We start from the raw sequence: 17151 nt of genomic DNA, 5'->3' as shown, positions 1-17151 counted from the left end.
ATTAAACTGTGGCACACAGATTGAGCTCAGACAGATGTTTAAGTATGGGGGAAACTGGAATTTCTACCAACTGTGTGAGGTCAACTGGGATAAGGAAGTCTTTTTCTAAATAGGAACATCCATTCTCGGAGTGAGGATGATAAAAGTTCTATTTTAGTAAGAAGGTAACATGAAAGGGTTCAGAGAACTCTTTTGCCTAACAGATCCTGGATACATGGGGTGGATTATCCATTCTATACAGGGAGATAATGGGATGCTGCCTCTCTGGCTGTGGCCAATCCTTTATCCAAGTGCGTGGTCATGGGGACTATTAGCATAGTCAAAGAAAGCTTGAATTCTCAAGGAGTGTGGAGTTGAGCAAAAGTTGGGCTTTGCAATCAGAATGATGTGAGTTCAAATCCTGACTCTCAGGAAGACCTTAAGCAAGTTTATTAACCCCTCTCAATTGGTTTTCTCATATATAAGTGGGGGATACTGTCTGATTCCCTTGCTGGAGTGGTTCGTGGCTAACCGCTAAAGTCTATGTGAGACTTTGAACACACATAGGCGCTCAGTATTGTGTGCCTTATCTTATTGGTAGTGCTAGCAAAGAGTAAAATGTTTTCTGGTTAAAGCAAAGGAGCTGTGAAAAATGAGCTACAAATTGACCAAATGTCAGGAGGATGCCTTTTCCTGTCTCCTGGGAGAAAGTAAGTTGTAAGTAACAGGACTAACTTGGGCAAAGAGAGATGAAGGAAGCAAGCATGGCATGGAGAGCGCTAAGTAACCAGTACTGCCGAGGAGGACTTCAAGTGTCCAGAAGAGAAAGTTCATCCCTTTTCGAAGGGAGAAGCAGGCAGAGTTTGTAAGGCACTTCCGTCCTGGCTACAGGTGGCTTCCACGCCTGAGCCTGGGCTGTTTCACCCCGGGCCTGCACTCTGCGTCCAGATGGGGGAACTTGCAGTGGCTTGAGCTCCACTCAGCCAGAGCAGCTCTTCTCAGGCACTGGAAGATTCACCTAAGTCTCCTGATTTGCAAACCAAGTGGCTGCTGTCCTCCCAGAAGGTCAGAACTCTAAGCGTCCTGATCTCTTAAGCAGCTCAGGCGTAGTAGGGAGTCCTTGAAAATTCAAGTGTCAAGAGAGATAAACGGAGCAAAGAGGGAGATTAGGGACGTCGCCCTAGGATTTTAGAGTCTAAAATCCTGACCACACCACGTGCACATGGCCAACGCCGGTAGTCTGCCTTCCCCCAGTTCCTCTCCTCCAGCCATTCCCCTTATCTTCAAGTTCCCTTTCTCTCCTCCTGACACTGGAGGAAGCGACCCCTACTGTTGTTTGAGCCGAACAACAGTAGAGAGGTGTGGACAGAAAACAGATACAGAGAAAGCCAAATAAAGTTGCTTAAAGTCATACATCAGCCAGGCCAGCTCTCAAACCCAGATCCCTGACTCCTGTCCCGTGTTTTCTTCCAAACGGCCTCCGCAACAGGCCCGTTGTTTGTCAAGACAACACGAATCCCATCTGCCTGCCTAAGATTTACCCATGGCAGAGGAGAAATTCCAGTCTGGCTCCCTCCCCTTTCACTAGTGAAGCATCAGGATACCCCCAGCTTCAGAACTCCCCCGGGTCATCTGAACCACACATCCTAGCTCCCTCATCACCTGACCATTGCTGAAGGCTGGTTTTGGAAATCTTCGTCTTGCGCCTGGAGGCAGCTTTCCAGAACTCTGACAGCCACCGGGGAGGAGAAACTCACACTCCAATAGTCTAACACCGGCATCGAAGTCAGAGTTATTTTTCATTTTCCCAGCAATAGTTTGATGTGCCTGATTCCTGTCTCACAGCTGTGAGCAGGTTGCCACACCAAAGCTGTCCAGTTTGCAGTGGTAGTCTCAAGTCTAAGAACTCTGGATTCATTAGAACAAAAGGAACCCAAGGCTTCCTTCTCATATCTACCGCCGCTGGTGGAGAGAAAACCCACGATATGGGTACTCAAACAAGGAGGCTCTTTTTCTCCCTTTCAAGCTCTGAAACACCCATTGGTTCGTTTTCCTATTTTCTCATCGTCTGTGCCATCTTCAGTTTATAATGAGTTTGAAGTTATTAAGAAGAAACACTGAATTCCCAGCTGTTGGAGCTAAATTAGACTACTGAGCTGCTGCATTTGCAGCTAACTGGAGAAAAATGCATGCTCTCTCCAAAGAATAGGGCAAACTTGCATTTGAATGCTCTTCTGCTACATTTAGCATAATGAGTTTTCTTTCCAAAAAGATAAGACCCAGTTTTCAAGGTGAGGGAAAACAACAGATCTCGTGCTACGGGCCTGCTGCTATTCAGACCCAGGGAGCTGTGCTGACTGGGAAAGCGACCTCCACTCCGGATCTAAATTTAGCTGCAGGTTAAAGAAGCAACGGGATTTCTCATTTCTTGTAAAAATTGGGTCCCTTCTTTGGAAAGCCAGCTCCTGCACACCCTCGCATGTGAGAACAGGGCAAAGAGACGTGGAGTTGAGAGATCCATCACTTTCCAAGCCAAGTCCAGCATCCCGCCTTCCCAGCAGGCCTTTCCAGAGTGGGACTGGCAGGGAGAAGGGGGTCAGATTTGGATCCTTTCATTTTCCCTGTGTGTTTGTGAGGGAAAGGCAAGTGGGCGGAGACATGGCCAACGAGAGATAAGAAGCCAGTGACGTAAACCCTGCTCTCCTGACTGGCTCTGGTCCGGCAGTTCTTGGGGACCACCCCTCGACATTCTGACTTAATTGATCAGACTGGGAGGAACTCAGGGACTCGGGCTTCAATCTGGGTTTCCTTTTCCTTGGGTGATTCTGATATGCAGTCATGACTGGTAACCACTGGGCCAGATGGACTTCAAAGTGAATCCTAACACTTTGGAAGTGTTAGGAAGTCTCTGATGCAATCTTATTTTAGTAACCTAAGTGATGCCATAATCATCATTGTCTACAGAGAATGTTAATGGTGATCAAATCTGCATACACCTTCTGGAAAATCTGGCGTATGAGGGGAGGTTTGGATGAAGGGCCCTATGTCTTATTCTGTGAGAAACAGGGGAGTTCAGACACTTCGGTATTACAACTTTTTTGTTTATTTGTTTTTTTGAGACAGAGTCTTACTCTATTGCCCAGGCTGGAGTGCAGTGGTGCAATCAGCTCACTGCAACCTCTGCCTCCCTGGTTCAAGTGATTCTTGTACCTCGGCCTCCCGAGTAGCTGGGATTATAGGTGTGCGCCACCATGCCTGGCTAATTTTTGTGTTTTTAGGAGAGATGGGGTTTCGCCATGTTGGCCAGGCTGGTCTTGAACTCCTGACCTCAAGTGATCTGCCCTCCTTGGCCTCCCAAAGTGTTGGGATTAGAGGTGTGAGCCTCTATGCCCAGCCCAGTATTAAAACTCTTGAACAGAACAAAGATAGAGTGTGCCCCAGCTTTGGGAAGGCAGGGACATCAGCTGACAATTAGAAAAAGTCACAGACATTTCATGGCCTCCCTCTGCCATGATATTATCGGTCCCTGAACAGAAGAGAGAAATGGGAAATAGAGCCGAGTGTGTCATTCAAATGACCTCCAGGATGTTCACCAGGTTCCTCAGCAGAGGGACCTAGAAGTGCTCTGGTGACTTAAGTTAACACAGCATTGTGCCAAGGGTTACATACCTGGGTTTGCATTGTGGTTCCATTACTTACTAGCTTTGTGACCTTGAGAAAAGTACTTACTAATTAGCAACTTAGAGAAAAGTACTTACTAATTAGCCCTAGTTATGGGTGAGAAAACTGAGGCTCAGAGAAAGAGGCCTCCCAGTGCTCACAGCTTGGCGGTCTGACTCCAGAGGCTCTCACCCTGCACAGCTCACCCTGCGGGCCACGTCCCAGGAAGCAAAGCTATCGAATCTGAGTGTGAGTGAGGGCCAGGGCAGCCCTTGCTTATTCTGATTTAAAGGTTTGGGATAACTGACAGGAACTTTTAACTGTAAGCAAGACAACATACCACCTTACTCCTTCATCTAACATTTATGGTTAACATTCTAAATACCAGCACAAAGAGGAACTCAGCGTTCTAGAGTATTTTTCCAACTGGTGTGATTCTTGAGTGAATTCTTTATTTGTTGTTCCTTCTTTTTCTCTTTTTTTTCTCCCCGCAGAAACTGCTCAAACCTTTTACATTTGGTTTCTAGTAAACGAGGACGTGAGTCAAAGCCATGCAGTTTCCAGGAGGGAATGCCTTCCTTATAAGCATTGTGGGGCTGGGGGACTGGAACGTGGAGCCCCACAATCCTCTGCTGTCCTTTGTACAAGTCACTTCAGCCCTTGGGCCTCAGTCTACTAATCCATAAAGTCAGGGTATCATACTAAATGACTTCTGAGATCTGTAATATTGCAATTGGAACAAAAAGGTCTCGGGAGGGATTCGGTTGAAACAGACTGTTTTCTCAGAATATTGCTCACTCAATGTTTTCATTCACCTGAAATGACGCAGGCTTGCTGCAAGGTTGGAGAACACCCATTACTGGTAGGCATGCTGCCTGGGAGTGGCTTGACCCACACCATGGGACACAGGTGGTGCCATCAGAGTTCTAGGAGGCTTTTTTGGCTGCGTGGGTCTGTCTGGACAGGCGTTACCTAATTTGGGAGAAATATGGCGTCCTCTTCCCTGCAAAGTATGCTAGAGGCTTGTGCAAGCCATTCCCAAATTCTAGGTGCTACTGAATTGGGAGAGGAATTCAATCTTGGGGTAGACAGTTGGTGGGAGGTCAGGGGAGTGAGCAATTACACAATAAGTCTCCTCCAAAGATGACCAAAACTTTCATCAGAGGACTCTGCAGCTCTGCAGCTACATCTAGAGGAGCGGAAATGAGGTGAAGCCAATGATGATGGTGATGATAAGCTGTAAGGGGAGGCGATGTTATTCTTAAATAGATGGGGAACCCAATCAGGTGTGTGTAGGGCACCGGTGGGAGTGGGGTGGACAGGGGTAGGTGTGGAGATCAGGCTGTCCAGTACACCATATGTTAAAGACCACCAGGGAGCCCCGTTACATTCAGCCTGCTGGCTTTGACAGAGCAATGCAGAAATTGATCAGAGGTAGCCTTTTCACATGACTTAAACTTGTGCAAATTATTCCCTATAACAATGATGTAATATCATCTAATCTACCTAAACTTTCTTAATACACAGTCACTCTCCCTCCCTCCAAATTATTTTTTTGGGGGCAGAGGTAAAAGACCCTCATGGCTTAGTGTAGATGGATGCCTCCAATGGCCCCCTGGTCACTGTGTAGGTGTGGATGCTCTCCCCCAGGCCATGCCTCAGCTGCTGCTATGTCTTGGATCGAGTGTGAGTCTCAGGGGCGTGAAGTCTAGAGCCTCCACTATCAAGCACATACCTCTGTGGTGGGGGCAGGTGCCAGCAAGCTATGCCCTGGGACCCTTATCCTCCATCACAGGGAACACCCCTTGTGTGGGAGGTTTTTCTAAGGGTGTTGCCTTTCACACCCTTGCTATGATTGGCTGTATGCAAATCATTATGCCAATCCCACTTGTGATAAGTGTGCATGCTAGCTCTGTTCCCCCACCCACCTGCCTATGTAGGTTTATGGACATGAAATGTGTCAACCTGAACATGTTGATGCCGATAAATTGTGAAGGCCTCTCATCAGACAGCAATCGTGTATTAGTCCTGATCATCTGGCTATGCCCCGAAGGTCATAATTCATATACTGTGACACTAGTGAGCGGGACAGAGAGTTACTATTTCTTCAGCTCCAGCTGTGTATCTGATAGAGCCTCACACACACAACCTCACATAATACTCATCAACTTTATGAGGCAGATAATACTACCCTTATTTTTATACATCATAGACTGAGGTTCAAAGAGGTGGAAGAATTAGCCTGAGGTCATTCAACTAATCTGAGACTTGAGTCCAGATCCACTCTCCCTCCACCCATGGCACCTGCCCCAACCACCAGGCATTCTGCACACGCACTCCCTTCCTGACGCCACCCTATCCACCACCACATCCAACTTGCTGAACCACAGTTGTGGGCACATTATTAACTGAATTCTATCCAGAAAAGGCAGGTTGAAAAGAAAAAAAAAGGAGGCCGGGAAGGGAAGAGTCTCTTAGTCAATAAGAAAGTATGTTCATCAGTCGGTACAAGACAGAAAAAAAAGTTTAAAAAAGCGGCAGCTTGCTCATCGTTTCCATACAGTTTTATTTGCAATTTGTTGGAACCACGGAGAACAATCGGCAGGTACACGTGTTGTTTTTGGGAACAGCATTCAACTCCAGATGCTTTTTCCGCTAAGGAGCAGAGCCACAGGCGGCCCTCACACCCAATGCTGTGCTGCGCGGAGGGCTGTGCTGAAGGTTCTCAAGGTCCGGTGAGTCCCCCTCACGGCCAGAAGGAGAGACCCAGCTTCGGCTTTGTGACCGGCTTCTTGCAGGTGTCTGCCCAGCTCCTCTGCATCCCAGCGCCCTTGCTGGAGGCCGGCCAAGAGGTGGTCAACGATACGCGGATAGAAGGGAGTGGAGACACACTTCACCAGCAGCTTAGCATCCAGGAGCAGGGAAAGGAGTTCCTGGTCACAATTGGAATCATTCACCTTCAAGAAATAAGACAGGCACAGCGTGAGGGGGTGTCTGCGTTGTCCGCCCCCCCGTTGGATCCCTCGCTCTCCACTGGGCTGCCTTCATCATCATTCATGCCCTGGCCTGGGTTTAAAAGCATGTGTGGGTCATGAGCACCTCTGAGGTAGGTCACAGATTGGGATGACAGACGGGGCTCCTCTTAATATGAGAAGACACAAGAACCCCACTGCAATCATCGCCACAGCTTCCAGATACTGGGCACCAGAAACTGTATTCAACACTGTACCAGCATTTCTCCACCGAGGCCTTCTGACTCAACCCCGTGACTGGCACTTTTACCTCCCAACTGACAGATAAGGAAACTGAGGGGTAGGAATTTTGCTTGACATCGTAGCCAGTGTTGTAGAGCCAGATTGTAAATTTGGGTCAGTCTTGGCATCAAAGTGTGCTCTTAACAACCACAGTTACTGTTTTATTTGTACTTTCACCGTGATCCACATTCTTTAACGCTGTATCTTTCTTGAATATAAATACACATGAAATAGCTTTTTTTAGAACAAGAAAACATTTTTTGTACTCCATTGAGAAAAGAATATGTCCCTCAAGCCCACTGATCCAAGTAAGATAACCAACAGTCGGGTTTTAAGCTGTTCTTGCTTGAGCCTCTAGGAAGCTCAGTACTAACATTACTTTTTAAAAAATGGTTTCCTTGGTTCTTTCAGTTTGCATATTCTCTTTCTCCCTGGTCTTATCTTCTAAATATATGTATTATTTTCAATATTTTTGTAAAGAATCAAGTCCACACTGATCACATCAAAATTTGGAGCTTCTCACTTACATTGGGGTATCATAAAACAGATTCTTGACAGGCTTTTCTTAATGTTACCGTGCATTTTTAGTAATTTGGGTTGCAGGACTCTCAGAAATTATGTCAAAGCCAATTAACTAACGTTTAGACCAACTATATTATGCAATTATATACAACATACTCTTCCTGTATGTTCTGTGACAAGGAAGAAAGGCTACTGAAGATGCGAAGGTCAACTGTGTCTACTGACTGCAAGAATTAACGCGAGAGAAGCACTGAGAATAAAATCCTGCCCGCTATCGGATACCGTGAATCTTTCCTACTACCCATAGGGGTCACTCCAAATCCAATGTAAATGTCACCTCCAATGCCATCTTCTTGCTGACATTTTCTTTAACTTTCTTGGCCAACACTTGGGAGTATGGTCAAGGATTCCTCCTTCTTCCATACTCCCAAGATACCTGAGATTTGCCTCTTCTTGCTGTATGGTAAGTAATTTTATTTTATTTTATTCATTTTTTGAGATGGAGTTTTACTCGTTGCCCAGGGTAGAGTGCAGTGGTGCAATCTCGACTCACTGCAACCTCTGCCTCCCGGGTTCAAGCGGTTCTCCTGCCTCATGCTCCCAAGTAACTGGGATTACGGGTGCATGGCACTACGCCTAATTTTTTGTATTTATTAGAGACGGGGTTTCACCATGTTGGTCAGGCTGGTCTTGAACACATGACCTTAGGTGTCCACTCGCTTCAGCCTCCCATAGTGCTGGGATTACAGGCGTGAGCCACCATGCCCGGTCTGTATGACAGTAATTTGTATGTCTGTCTCCCTTACCGACCAGGACATTCTTGAAGGCACAGAAGTTTTATCACTTTTCTATTTCGGCACCCCATTCCATTAACATTTGTTAAATGGTTGAGTGAACCTACATTATTAAACTGTCACATTTTTGTAAACTGCACAAGTACACGACAAAGACCCCATCTTTCAGGGACTGATCAGGACTAGCCTCCAGAACAGAAGACCCTCTCGGCAAGCCCTCAGTGTCTTTTCTCCGGCCTCCCATTTCATGAACACTTGTACAGCCCACCTTTGACCCAAAACACTTAGGCTGAGCTCCATTTACCTTTGTTTTTGTTTTTAGGAGCTAGATGACAGAAAAAGCCACTGGTTCAAAGGACTCGCTTTTGTGCTGGAAGGGGCACGGAGCTTGTATTTCTCCTTGCTGGGGCTGCCTGTGATTCCGAATGCCTTCTTTCCATCCCACTTCTCTCCCTGTCTCTTCATGCCTAGCAAACAGGAGTCTCCAGCCCACAGAGCTCCTGCCCTCGGCAGCGCAATGTCTATGTGCCAGAACCCTGAGAGGCCCCTGAAGCCTTCAGACATCCCTTCAAGACAGTTCTCACCTCCTCTGACAGAGGCAGGCTCAGTGAGGCCAAGTGTCACACAGTTGCTCCGTGGTGGAGTGGCCTAGAAGCCCGGGTCTCGGATTAGTTTACTTGTTGATTGTTTCCCTCCAGAACATGAGTTCCTATGGAGCACAGATCTTGTCTCTTCTGTTCACCCCTGAACCCCAACGTCCAGAATGAGGTGGCCACATGCTAGGAGCTGAGCAAGATTTGTGGAATGAATAACCAAGTGAATGAATCACTCCACAGCGCACATTCTTTTAGTCTATGCGGCTGCCTCCACCCACGTGCATGCACATACTAATGCGTGCACACACACAGGCCATCTGAGTTACTGTATGTGTTATCTTGGTTCATCCTTCAAAACAAAGAATTCCCCCGCCTAACCCTGCAGGAGAGAACAGAGTGTGTGCCAGGATACTACAGGCACATGTTTGATAAGATGCACAGATAAAAGGCTCAGAATCCGAACACTGCAGGGCAATACTTTCTTTGTTGCCCGGAATACGTTTTCCAGGCTGGGACACCTTGATTATTCTTTCAGTTTACTCACTAACCCTCCCTCTGGAAGCCTGACAGTCTCCTAGAGAGGGAGTGATGGATTCTTCCAGCCTGAGGGAGAGACAGGGGTTCTGTTAGCGCCTGCGGCCACTGCTGCTCTCATTCTCTTCGCAGTCTGTTTCTATCCAGTGCAACCAAATCTTTCTCGTGTTTCTGGCTGGATATACCCAGCTTTTTAGAAGCTGCTCAATCCTGGCATGGAGGGTAAGGGGTGGGGAAGGGCAGGGTAGGCTGTCTTCTCTCCAAAAGCCTGCTGCTTGCTGTCTTGGCTGAGAATGCCTAAGGTTAAAGACACGGCAATGAAACGCAGGCTTCCTCTTGGCCCCGGCCCACTCAGAGGTTCCCTTAAGAAAGATAAGGGTCTGGGTTTGCTGACCTGCATTGAGCTTGGGCAGTGAGCAGGGAAAGGTTGGGAGGAGTTTTGGGTTTGGCTTCTTATAAAACGGAGTGCTGGAAACACAGGGTGGGTGACTTTGTCTTATTTACTTTCTCTGACATTCTACCTGGGCCTGGCTCTTTGCAAGAAATATAGAATGGCCCAAGTATACTTCAAAATTGTCAGCTGCAAGGAAAATACTGCATAGGTAATTTTTCTGTGCGTATTTGGGAACAAAATAGAGAATGAAAGAAGGAAGAGAGAGATGGCCTTTGTAATGACCCATTCCAACAAGTACATTTTAAAGAAGAGTCTGAGGTTCAGAGAAGGAACAGGTCATAGACAGCCAAGATGTGCCTTTCCATATCCCAGGCCCCGCAGCAGGGTGCCAAGGCCAGCACAGCTGAGGGCCGGGTGTCCAGTCCCAAAGCACCCTCCAGCACCGTGACATTAGCGCCACACGGCTGAGTTGCTAGGTTAATTTGTTAAGCCTCAAGTTGTCTTTGTTTTTTCTTGTTTTTGACTAAAATTCGTCCTAACATACTAAAACTTCAGTACTATCTGCCACAGAAGCTGGTACTCTCTGACCACGCATTATTTATTCTAACCTACTTTTTATTTTTAAGATAAAAATAAAAAAGTGGAAATAGTTGGAAAAAATCATGCCACCTTCTTGCTGACATTTTGTTTAACTCTCTTGGCCAAGCTGATTTCACCTTCCTCCATACTCCCAAGACACCTGAGGTCTGGCTCTTCAGGCTGTATGACAGTAATTTGTATGTCATCCATATTTCGGCCACCACAAGAGAATTATTTCACCCTCCTTTCATCTCCAGTAACTGTCCACGTGCATAGATTTTTTTTTCCCACAATTAATCGCATGATATTTGTATTCTACTTTTCTCATTATATGCTAAGAATTTTTAAATTGTTTTTCACATAGTTTTCAGTCTTAAAAATTTTAATGGCTGCAAAATAGTTGTTTAAGTTATTTAACTTTTCTAAGTATTTCAGCCATTTTTAATTGTTTGATATTACTGAAACACTACCATGAATGTTTTTATGCACATACTTTCTTCTTCATTGAAATCATCTGCATAGGACAAGTTACCAGGTGAGGTATTACTGGCATGTTACAGGCCGAACTATGTCCCCGCACAAATTCATATGTCGAAGGCCTTACCCCCAGTACCTCACAATGTGACTTTATTTACAGGTAGGGACTTTAATGAGGCGATGAAGGTAAAATGAGATCATTAGGATGGACTCTGATATAACTGGTGTCCTTACAAGAAGAGAAAACAGGACACACACATGAAGCGAGGGTCAGTCATGTGAGGACAGTGAGAAGGCAGCCGTCGACACACCAAGGAGAGAGGCCTGGGAAGAAACCAACCTTCCACTTTGACATCAGACTTCTGGTCTCCAAAACTGTAGGAAAATAAATTTCTCTTGTTTAAGTCACTTAGTCTGTGGTACTTTGTTAGGTAAATTAATTCATCAGGCAAATTAATACATCAGGCAAAGTATCTGAAACATTTTTTTGGTTCTAAATATGAATGTAAGCACAACCACATAGTGATGTCAATTGTGCCAGCTTACAGCGGTGACATCAGTGTGGGAATGCATCCGTGTCACATCATGAACTTCTCAGCTTTAGGTGTTAACATTTAGAAAAGAAAAAGTCATTTGCTAATATAGGAGATATGTAATGGTACCTCAAAGTTGCTTTCATTTGAATTTGTTTATTTGTAAGAATGGCTTTTTCCATAAATTTCCTATCATTTTTATTTTTTTGTTGTGGGAAGAATCAATCATTCACTCATTTAGGAGAGTTATAACAGCTTTCCACTCTTTCACATGTGAAGGATTCTCTGTATAACTGAAATCTTAACCCTGATTTTCGTTATCATGAACATTCTAACCTATTCTTTACAATTCTGTTTCAGTTGTTTTTTGTCATATAGAAGTTTTACACTTTTATATTGTCAGGATCTACTCCTTTATTCTATTGCTTTAAAACTCAGAAGTTACAATTCCTCAAAGGAACTGATATGTTCTTTTTATATTTTCTGACTTTTAACAATATTTGACTTTTAAATTGATCAGAAATTGACTTTGGCATATGGTCTGTGGAAAAATCACACAGCCCGGCCAGCGGGTTGACTGGTGCTTACGGGGCATGAGGAAGAAAATATATTCTGTCATTTTTGGATGCGGTTTGGATGTGAGAAATAAATATGAGACAAGTCCAGAGGATTAGCTGACTTAATTCCCCTGATCAAATAACTCTGAATTACAGTGAGAGAGAGTCTGGTGCTATGAAAAGAAGACAGGCTTTTGGGTTAGAGACAAATTTCCAGTCCTGGTTCTGTCACTAAACAACTGTGTGAACTTGCTAAGGACGATCTCTCTGAGCTCCAGTTTCCACATCAGAAATACAGACTGTCTGTAAGGGCTGGGAATAATACAAGCTTTTAAGTGCCCAGCACAATGCCAAGTGCAGAGTCCAGGTTCAGTAAACAGCTGACGTTAATATAGCCAAACAAATCATGAAAAAATGATTTTCTAGAAAGGGAAGGGCTTATATATATCAGAAGATGAGTAAAATGCTTGCTATCTCAGTCAGAGATTATTTTTGTGTGTCAGCAATTAATTTTTGAGAATAAATGATACTTTACAGATCTTGGGAAAGAAATCTATTAAAGCACAAAGCACTGCTGTCTTCCAAGCCATTAAAATGCTATCTGCTTAATTCCTCTTTCAACAATAGGTAATGAACCTTCTCTGATTTAAAATCTTTGATTTTATGGATCTATATCAAGCTAAGAGTAATTACAATAATGAGGAAAGCTGAAATTTCAGAAGCAAAATGTATGCAGGCCCTCGTTTCATTTATTTTAAAGAAGATTATTTAATATTATTTCACTGTTTACTTTAGGGAACCATGTTTGTCTTGTTCTAATATATACTATTACTAATAAAAGTTATTGAAAATATCAACCACAAGGGTAGAAAAATAAAAGGACAATATAAGTATATACTTGGGAAAAATGCCTACAGATAATGTTTGTGTTCTGTATTTACTTGAATATGATGTGCAGTTTCCATTTTCTCAGCATACTGTCAGTTTCCTTCCTGGCATGGCACTTAATGGAATACTGCTTCTGAAACCAAAACTACGACAAATCACCTGCTCACGATCTAACAACGAGATGGAGAAAATCTTTGAAAATCCAAGCTTGATCACCTCTGTGACCAAACTGAAACGCTGGATTTGAGGGCCCTGATCTGGCTAGTTCCATACGTTGTACCTACCTCCTTGCTACCTTGGTTAATTCCTTGTGTTATTATTTCACATGTCAATCTCTCCATGAGATAATTCATTTAAGCACAGGGATAACAATATTTTACCTCATCTTTACAAACATCTTACCTATTCCTCACTTTATACGCAGTGCCAGGCTGTGCACAATGGGTGCTTGATATGTCTGTTTATACCAAGTAAATTAACCAACCACTAGTGCTGTTTAGGAATCTCAGGCTGATCTAGAGGGTGAGCTGCCTATCGCTGGACGCATCCAGCTGAGACCTCTGGGAGATGCTGCTGCAGAGCTTCCTTTATCAAGGAGACCCAGCACAGGCTAAGGATGACTGACAGGAGGTGTAGGTCAGATCTCTGTATGTTCAGGTTAAAATGATGGTTAGAAATAAGTAGACATACCCACAATTTTGAGAAAAGAGCCTGGCACTCAAACAGCCCAAAGAAGAGTGATTGTCAAAGAGGCCAGTTTACCACCAACTGGTGTCTGGAAGAGCAAAGGCTAGTTCTTGCTCGATTCCTTGAATCGTTTGGCTCACTTCAGCTTAACTTGGTTTGGATACACTTAGAAGAAAACCAACTGACATTAGTGTTAATTTCAGTTAATCTTCAGTTAATACCGAAGACGGACTCTGCAGACATCAAACGAGGTTGTTAGGACCCCAACCCAATGTGCCTGCTATCATGTCATGCTGAGGCAAGAGGGCGAGTGTGTAAACCTGGGCTGGGCAAGGAGAAGGCAATACTGAGGGGGCACTCCAGGGTGGAAGAGACTCTCGCCAGGGAGGTCCTGGCTGGAAACCTGGATAGAGTTAAATGGGAACAAAGACAGAAAGGTTTCCTGGTTTTGTATAAATATGTCGATTCACATATGCTTTTCTGAAAATCTTTATGGTTCTCCCCCCAGCCTGAACGCTGGCCACTGTAAAATAATGCTAGAAGCTTCTGGTGCCTTCATGGCTAGGTTATAGGGGATAGGAATCAGATTTATCAAATATGTGAAGGGCTGTCACTGGAAGAAGGACCTTAGTAATCTGAGAAAATCCCCAGGAAAGGACTAAGGTCAATGTGATCAAGATAAAGGGGTACAGGTTTCATTTAGGAGGTGCTCTCATGTCATAATCTCACCCAAAATGGCACATAGCCCCCTGCAGTGTTCAGCTGGAGCCTGGGAGAGTGAGTGCGCTTAAAAAGGAAGCATAGCTAGGCGAGTTGTTGGGCTAGGTCTGCTCTAGTCTTTTGCAGAGCTAATATTATATGCCTCAAGGTGCTTTCAACAACTTCATTCCTCTGTAGAAATAACCCTTTTCCAATGTAATAAAGCCTTCCTACTTACGTTAAAAGCAGAAGCATGGTAGAGTATAGACTTGGAATGTTAGGTCTGGGGTTTACATTTCAGCTTTGGCTGCTTACTAGCTCTGTGACCCCTGAGCCTCAGTGTTTTCATCTGTGAAACCAAAATAATAATATCTTCTCATACGATCATTAGGATAATGAGACAATGTGCCTATTATAGCACTTGGCAAAGAGGTGGGATTTGAAAGATGGTAATTATTGGCATCAAGGAGAAGCCCTTAATTAGGTGCTAGAGGTCCTAAATGCTTCTTTTATAACCCCATGCATTACTATTTTAACAGACAGCAGAGTCCAGGACAATCCCTGGGATGAGGGGTCGCATAGAGGCATTGAGCAGTACCAAAGAGGAGGAAGCAATGAAGAGCAGGAGCTGTTGTAAATAGGGAATTACAAAATGGGAATTTTCAGTATACAAAAAAACCCTTATAAATACATATCTGCATATTTTAATGAAATAAGTCAAGATGCTTCCATCCAAACAGAAAATATTCCAGAGATGCAAGTCAAACACATCAGCAGCGCTGCCCTTCTTGGAGAGAATAAGGTTTGAAAGTGAGCTCTCAGTCTCACTGGGAGTGATGGAGAAGGTGATCCAGAAGTCTACGCCGTGCAGGGTGTTCATTGTTCATCATCAATACAATGCCAAGGAAGGACTTCCCATTTCTGGCCCAGGAAAGAGGCTGTTGGCCATTTATAAAAGGTTACATGCACCAGAGGTCTGCAATTTCGGAAAAGCTTAGAGAAAGAAATGAGTACTACTAGTAGAGGAAAAGTCAGTACAGTCTCTGGCATCAGCGCTTAAGCGTCATCCTTTTAACTGTAAACACCTATAAAGCTGTCAGTATCTTGTAATGAATAGCAAAATAATACATGCTATCAGCAAACAAATGGGGGTGTTTTTCCACTCGGATCTGCACACCGTGCAGGAGAGACTGCTATCAGCGGAGTGCCTCTGCCAGATGTTTCCCCTTTAATGTCAATAGGAACTACTGTCAACAACCAATAAGGGGAAAACTAAAGTTATTGATGAACTCAAGCACCCTGCTAATGGATACGGTAAATAGCAAAATAAAAGCAACCAAAAGAAAGCCAAAGTTTTCTATTTTTCATTGCAATACCAAGGATGACTTAAAAACAGCTGGACATGAGTCCTGCCAAAATGCCCATTGAAACTCTTCCCTTAGAAAAGTGTAACATAACCCTTCAATGGTGTTGGAAAAGCAATGATAAATGGTAGTGATTTCACATTTTATCTATGTAGCATTTTACAATGATACAATTATAGAGAACAGATTAGCAGTTGCCAGGGGTTGTTCAGGAGGTGGGGAGGAGGAAGGTAGACAGTATGAGAGATCCTTGTGTCTCGTACCTTGACTGCAGTTAGTGGTCATACCAAGTTACAGGTGACAATGTCACATGGACACACACACACACACACACACACACTCGGGAGTGTCTGCAAAACTCATAAAATCTATATAGTGTCGACAGATTGAATTAATGTCAGCAACTGGGTCATAATATTACAGGTGAGTATCCCTTCCAAAAAGCTTGAGATCAGAAGTGTCAGTTTTTTTTCAGATTTTGAAATATTTGCATTATACTTACGTGTTGAGTATTCCTAATCTGAAAATCTGAAGTCTGGAATCTGAAACATTTTAATGCGTATTTCCTTTGAACGTCATGTTGGTGTTCAAAAGTGTTGAATTTGGGGCCATTTTGGATTTCTGGATTAGAGGTGTTCAACCTCTATACTCTAGTTATGAAAGATGTCACCATTGGGGGAAACTGGGTGAAGAATGCCAGAGGCCTTGCTATATTATTTCTCACAACTGAGCGTGAATTTCAAATTATCTCAAAAAGTTAAAAAATGTTTTTTAAATGGAAACTCTGTAAAACCTTAGCTCTCTGGGGACTGCAAAAGGTCCAAACACACTTAGCATTTTGTGGGACACATTTTTAGGGCACAGATGGGCTAGCCTAATGTGAGCATTCAACTTAGCGCAGAGAAGTTATGGTTCAGTCTCATTACTGAATTTCTAAAAGGAAGGATCTGAATGGTAGGCAAGTGACTCATCTTAGCAATTTATACCTGTGGCTTTGATTCCTGGATCTGAAAGGCACAGACGTTTCGTGTGCTATCATCACAACCACAGGCAAACTACTCACAGTCTGCAGAGCAGCTTCAAAACCACAGGCTTAGCACCATGCAGCACATCTAATGTGCAGATCAAAGTGTTACGGAAGTAAATCAGTGCCATATTAAAGGGACTGGGGCACTGCAGTGTTACCATTTAGTTTCTTATTTTGATAGTTACTGTGTAGGTATGTGGGAGGAAGTGCTGTTGTGTGGGTAGTAAGATTAGTTAGCAGTTAGGGGCCGCCTGTGCTAGTTGCAGTTCTGACAGAAGCATTTGAGATAAAGAATCTTTAAAATGAAAACCAATACACTCTGCCCATGGGATCCAGGACTACATCAAGAGAGCTCCACGTACGATGAATATGGAAAGGCAATGTATAATACATCACTGTTTTATTCTCAAAGAGGCCCATGGCAAATTTTTGTGAGAATGCCTAACACAGTGTACGAGGGTGGGGAGGGAAAAAAATGCACTGAGAATATGCAGAAGTTTTTTCTCTTCTTCCCAATTTCTTGAATTTATAAGAAAAAACTGGCTAAGAGAAAAAACTCATTATAATTCTGTTTCATATAAATTCTCAAAGTTATGCAACTTTCATT

At 43.9% G+C, this 17151-nt stretch overlaps 1 protein-coding gene across 2 annotated transcripts in view; it reads right to left on the bottom strand.

Annotated features, from left to right (window-relative positions):
* Window positions 1–6188: 6188 nt before the first annotated feature.
* The window catches only part of NBAS (NBAS subunit of NRZ tethering complex), a 390381-nt gene continuing 379418 nt past the window's right edge, over window positions 6189–17151 (bottom strand). For both annotated transcript variants that reach the window (XM_015111744.3, XM_077960110.1), the window contains exon 52: window positions 6189–6596. In XM_015111744.3, the coding sequence (XP_014967230.3) occupies window positions 6321–6596 (276 nt within the window). In that variant the 3' untranslated portion in view covers window positions 6189–6320. The remainder of the gene's footprint in view (window positions 6597–17151) is intronic.

The sequence above is a fragment of the Macaca mulatta genome, chromosome 13 (genome assembly GCF_049350105.2).
Source record: "Macaca mulatta isolate MMU2019108-1 chromosome 13, T2T-MMU8v2.0, whole genome shotgun sequence".
Classification (NCBI taxonomy): Eukaryota; Metazoa; Chordata; class Mammalia; order Primates; family Cercopithecidae; genus Macaca; species Macaca mulatta.
Note: the sequence above shows the minus strand (reverse complement) of the source record. Positions and strands in the feature narration are given on the sequence as shown.